General features: G+C 44.9%; 1 protein-coding gene across 1 annotated transcript; it reads left to right on the top strand.

Moving 5' to 3' along the window:
* Positions 1–416: 416 nt before the first annotated feature.
* On the top strand, positions 417–5,788 carry LOC102220198 (cbp/p300-interacting transactivator 3-like). The gene is made up of 2 exons (XM_005813213.2): positions 417–580; positions 2,747–5,788. Exons 1-2 carry the CDS (start codon positions 417–419, stop codon positions 3,447–3,449), a joined length of 867 nt encoding a protein of 288 aa, XP_005813270.2. The 3' UTR covers positions 3,450–5,788.
* Positions 5,789–6,102: the final 314 nt, after the last annotated feature.

Genomic DNA, 6,102 nt, shown 5'->3' with positions numbered 1-6,102 from the left:
TATCTGTGTTTTTGCTGAGGGAATAGCATTACAACACAGCTCAAAACAGTCGATTTTTACATAATACTGCCCCTTTAAGAAATATGTAAAAGCATATCTATAATAAGAGTTAACTGCAACTTTTAACATCAGAGTCCTGCCATTGTGTTAAACTAGTCCTCATGCAGAAGCAGAAAGCCTTGAGTCAGCAGTGAGGATCATCTGTAATCACACTGCTTCAGCCTGCTGCAGGCTGGACGCTGCGGACGTGCAGCTCTGAGCTGCTCCTGGATCAGCGGAGGTGAAGGTTTCTTTGCACAGTGATTAAGGGGGAGGACCAATGGCAACAAAGGAGACGGAGAGGACGGTGGCTCCTCCTTCTACCACCCTCCCTCCCTCCCTCCCTCCCTCTCTCTCTCTCTCTCTGAGCTTTCTGCATGTATATAATCCCTGAGTTGACCCAGAAAACAAACTCTTCTTTAGATCGAGAAGCAGCACAGTTTGAATCCGCCGCAGGGCTGCATGTATCCGGAGCATCAGCTGAAGGGACGAGCCGGGACTTAACGAACTTCTCCGAACGGATTTCACTTTACGCCATCGGGTAGGTGATCGCTTCTGTTCGTCCTTATCAAAAAAAAAGAGAGAAAAAGGACAGAGAGTCAGGCAGCATTTTCTCTTTGTCCTGACACACATAGTGCGTCTCTGCGTTGTAGAAAGCAGCCGGATGGTTAGCAGGTAGATCTGCTGTGACATGATAGGTGACAGAGTGCGGAGGGATCGCTGGCTGCTAGAAACAGCAGCGCTGATCAGGATCCTGATCTGATGCTGCTGCTGCTGTTAAAGTGGCTTCATGGATGCCGAGCAGAGCGGGGTGTGTGTGTGTGTGGGAGGGTGGGGGGGGGGGGGGGGGGGTCTCCAGTCTCACAGTCACTAAACGACAACAAACACACACTGGGGATCATTCACAGCAGAACGGTCATGTGAGGATATGTGGGGCTGTGTGTGTGTGTGTGTGAACGGGGTGTGTTGTTGTTGCTGTGGTAATCGAACTTAAAGCAAGAACATCAGAGATGCCTGTGAAGGCAGAGGCAGTGTGTTGTGTTTTGAAATCAAGAGAGAAAGAAGTTGGTGTGTATGCGTGCAGGGGTGTGTGCGTGTGTGTATTTCAGTCCTTCAAGATGCAGTGTTTCTTCCCCCCACCCCTCATGTCTGACATTGGTAATTCTTGAATGGTGTAATTTTTGAGGTCTTGTAATGCTCCCTGTGTTTCTGGTGTAGTTCATCTGCCATATTTCATCCACAAACTTCACTGTATTTACTGTAACAGAGCAGGATGTAGAAGTTTATACTTATGAAGTGGAACAAAAATTATGCATATTTTCTTTTTTTGTTTTATGTACAGTAAAACTTCTGAATGCTGTCTGTCCTACTTCTGTATTCTTCCCCTCCTGAGTGCGTACTATGCAGCACCACCTTTTGGCCGCAGATACAACTGCAAGTCTTTCGTGTTTCTAAGTTGGTTTTCCGTTTTGCATACGAAAAAAAAGTGCGCATAAATACTACAGCGGAATGAAAATCCAAATAACACTGGGAGCAATGTAGTTTACATGCCAGGCCTGCAGGGGGCAGTGAACATTTCGAGCTTTCTAATTTAGCGGAGTATTTTTTATAACCTTTTGCTTTTCGCTAATGCTGTAAATGTTCCACAATGAGCAGATTTTGCTTTAACACACTAAATGAAGTGAAGAGGTGCAGCAGCACAGAGAAAACAGAGCTGTCCTCCATTATTGTTGTTGTGCCAAATGAAATATGGATGCGCAATAAGCTGACGTGGCTTGCATCATCCAAATGTTTTGGGTTTCGTTTAGATGGACATGAATAACATTAAGGCCTCGCGCACACAGAAACTAGCATAGCATTTTTATTGTAAACGACTGAGGAAAGAAATCACATAAAATGTAGGTCTGCTGGACCAATTGCTGTAACACTGCCAGAGAACAACACAAAAACATCAAATATCAGCTATGGACTCTTAACTTAGATCCCTGATAAGTTTAGCTCTGTACTTTGACTGGGCCATTGTAACCAACAGGTATGAATGATGGTTGTAACTGTTGTAGGAGATCGTACCACAATTGGTTCAATCCTCGCTCCGTCTGTCTCTGTTGTTGTGTCCTTTAGCAAGACACTAGGGGGTCAGTGGGTCCAGTGGCACCGGGGCATGGCAGCCTCGCGTCTCTCAGACTGCCGAGGGCTACTGTCCATTAGCTTGCCACCATCAGTGTGTGAATGTGTGTGTGAAGGGGTGAATGACTGAATGTAGTTTGAAGCTCATTGGGGTCCTCTGGACTTGATCAACTCTTACCAGCTTCACTGTCTTCACCATCACGTTTCACTGTTTGGATGGTGTGTTCAGAGTGCAGTGGTAGCTTTCACCAGACAACATTTTGCATGCTGACCAAAGAATACCAGTATCTGGCCTCAAGTGGCCAGGCTACCTTCTTCTGCTGCTCTCTTTCGTGGGTTGTGGCAAATTACAAACAGAACTTCTTCCATAAAAAACAGGAGACATGAATTCTTTATCAATAAGTTGTACAAGTTGTTTATCCACCAATAATAAATCTGTAGAAACGCTGAATTCCAACACAAGTTGTTTTCTTACTCAAAAATGATCATTTTAAGTCGGTTTTTGCCATACTTTGCATAATCTTGTTGACATCATTGGAGGAATAATTATGTCTGTGTTTCCACGTCTTTTTTTTTTCAGGGAAAACTTAACCATGGCTGAACACATGACGATGCCCATGTCTCACGGTTTCCGGATGGGCATGAATGGACCAGTACAGCACAACGGCCAGCCGGGTCTGCGGGGGCTGCCCAACGGCCAGGTGTTGCACTACGGCAGGAACCCTCAGAATACCACAGAGGGGGTCATGAGACAGAGACCGAACCTTATGGGACAAGGAGGCATGGGCGGCCCTGTGAATGGAGCTCCAATGACCAATCATCACCATCAGATGATGCATGGGAACATGATGTATAACGGCCAGGGCCAGCAGCACCACCACCACATGCACCCCCAGCAGCAGCTGCAGCAGGGTGGACACCCGCCGCAGTATGTCCCTGGCAACCTCACGTCGCAGCAGCTCATGGCAAGCATGCACCTACAGAAACTCAACACTCAGTATCACGGACACCCGCTGGGGTCGGCCAATGGTCACCACCTGCCCAACGGGACGCAGTACCGCATGGGGCCCGCCCAGTTGTCTGGCATGCAGCACATCGGCGCGCCTTTCGGGGTGAACGGAACGGACATGGACCTAATCGATGAGGAAGTTCTGACCTCGCTGGTGTTGGAGTTGGGCTTGGATCGCATTCAGGAGCTGCCTGAGCTCTTCCTGGGACAGAACGAGTTTGACTTCCTATCAGACTTTGTGTGCAAACAGCAGTCAAGCACGGTGAGCTGTTGAGGAGAGGAGTGTGGTTTGTTCCACGTGGACATCCAAAGAGCGACTGAGTGGCCACAGTAGCACAGCAAAAGCAGACAATCTCTCTGTTCTGTTTGGGTGTTTCTATGTTTATGTACATGAACGCGATGAGTTCGCCTTCAAACTGACCTGCCTGCTAAGCGAATGGAGAATTGTAATGAGTAAAAAACCGGGAAAGTGCCAGGTTTCTGTTTCCTTTAGGCGGAAGCCAGGAAGATCTGTCGCTTTTGGATAAATTGAGGCATCCAGATGCAGATTCTGCCTGTAACATCTGGCCTTTAGCACATGTGCCTACAGTACCAAAGCTTTGGGTTAGATTTCACAAACGCAGTAGGGAACGATGACCTGATGATTCTGATTCTGTGGCATTTGTAAATGTGTCTTAGCTCTGATTACACCGTCGACTGGTAGCAAACATCTTACAGTTTATCACAAGCTAAAAGTCTCCTGGGAACATTTATGCAGGAATGAAGGGAGTTTGAAATGTTTTTTATGTAGATTTTGAAGGCTGGTTCTTCAAAAAGAAAAAGAAAATCTAAGCATATAAAGTAAAGTGAGTAAGGTTAAATTTCTAAGTGGTTATTACGGGGTTATGTTGAATTGATTGAGTAATCATCTGGAATTTGTTTGGAGTAATGTAGAAGTTGAATGATTCTTCGGCCTTGACCTTTCACCCCAGCCAGTCAGAAAATCCCAAAAATCCCATTTTTATTCTGATCGGTTAATGCAACATGTTTTTGCTGCCAGGCTTATCTCTGAACACTGTTCCACGTTGGAGTTGTTACTGACAACATGTCGAAAATGTCTGAGGTTCTTTCAGGCTGTAAAACCTCCAACAGATAACAGGAAGGCTGAATTTGGTAACTGAAGATTTCTCTGTTTTATTCTTATAACTTTCAACATAGAACACACTGGATTTGGAAATGTTTGTAACCTTTAGCTTTCTCTGAAACTGCGGTTGTAGTAACGCTAGCGGCGCTGATTTAGTCATTCTTTTTAAGCGTTAAAGGTAATTTCAAATGTTAACTTGTAATCATTTTGTAAATTAAAATAGTAAAAGACTGTTTTACACTGACTGAACGCTCTCTCATACACACACACAGTGTGACAGCGTCTCTGGCACTCCAATAAATAATGTTTGTGGCACTTGAAAGGCTAGAAGGAATTATTTAGGATGATACTTATTTGATATTTTATATCATTGTTCTTGAAGAAAAATGGGAATTGATTCAAATTAGCAGAGTAAAACTGAGATGGGAAATTGGCTATGAAATGTGATCGGTGCATCTTCAGATTAAAGGTGTTTTCACACCTGATGGTTCAGTAGACTCGGTTTGATTGGGGAGCGGCAAAATTTGTTCCATGCTGAACTTTCATGCTGCGCTGTGTCAAACAAACCAAACACTTTGAAAAACCTGTTGCCCTCCTCACATTTGGTGGCGCTGCATCAAGAACCACTGAAGGAAACAACACAAAAACCTCTGAAGAAGACATGACAGCAACTTCCTTCTTCATGAAGTGTAAACAATAATGGAGAAGAGTCAGATTTTAGTGTGGATTTTTTTTTTGGCCACAGAGACCATGAGTCATTTCTCCTGCTAGCACTAGACTAGCATGTTTATTTTGGTTGAATTTATCCCGAATACCCTGTACCATGATCCACTTCCTGCTTTTGTAGGAATCTCAAAAACATTCAAACTGCATCAGAGTTCACTTCCAGTGAACCCAGACCTAGGTTTGTAGATGGACCAGGGATTTCTTGTTTGGTTCTAATCAGAGTTCGATTAGCATTCACACCTCCCCAAACAAACTGGACTTTCTAAACAAACGGACTGGAGTTGGATTAAAGCGGACTGAACAGGACTGGTGGGAATGAAGCCTAAATGTATTAGATTTACTTCAATTATTGTCTTGTCACTGCTACAAGTCGAATGCATTTGGCCCAATACGTATGTAAGAATAAATGTATAAAAACCAACAAAAACACAAATTTATATTGTATCTCTATACAAATTTGCAAAACAGAAAAAAGCGGCTCATCACAGACTGCGTCTGTATGTTTTTAGAGCTTAGTTGTTGTTATTTTCCCTGTGTGTCTGTGTGTGTACATCAGTGCATTTAAATCCCAATCTAACGACATCCACATCCAAACACCCTGTTCCATCAGGCAGACCTGAGCGTGTGGACGCAGCGCTTGCTCGCAGCACTTAGCTTAATCATTGTTAAAAGCTGCCTCTACCTGTAGAGCCGATGTGCTGGAGCTCTAGCCATGTCTTATAGCTTCGCTTCCTTGGCTGCTGTTCCTGCTGATCGAGTTAAACTACACGTTTGTCACGCTTGTCTTAATTGAGCTGGTTGTGGATGCTCTCTGATGACCCAGTCATTGGAAAACCAACACATTCTGTGGTGCTTTTTTTCTTTTTCTTTCTCGACATGTGAAAACCTTCCGCTCTTGCAGGATCAGTGTCAGAGGTCAGTGTCAGAGGTCAGTGTCAGAGGTCAGCGCCGCGCCGCAGTAATCTGCTCCTGCACGGCCGCACTGGCGTCCCCTGTCTGTAGAAAACAAGCCTGCTGGTCAAAAACGGTGACGACCACCTCAGTGTCACAACGATTCTGGCCTAAACCCAACGGTGGC

The sequence above is a fragment of the Xiphophorus maculatus genome, chromosome 13 (genome assembly GCF_002775205.1).
Source record: "Xiphophorus maculatus strain JP 163 A chromosome 13, X_maculatus-5.0-male, whole genome shotgun sequence".
Classification (NCBI taxonomy): Eukaryota; Metazoa; Chordata; class Actinopteri; order Cyprinodontiformes; family Poeciliidae; genus Xiphophorus; species Xiphophorus maculatus.
This window is presented reverse-complemented; position numbering and strand designations above follow the sequence as displayed.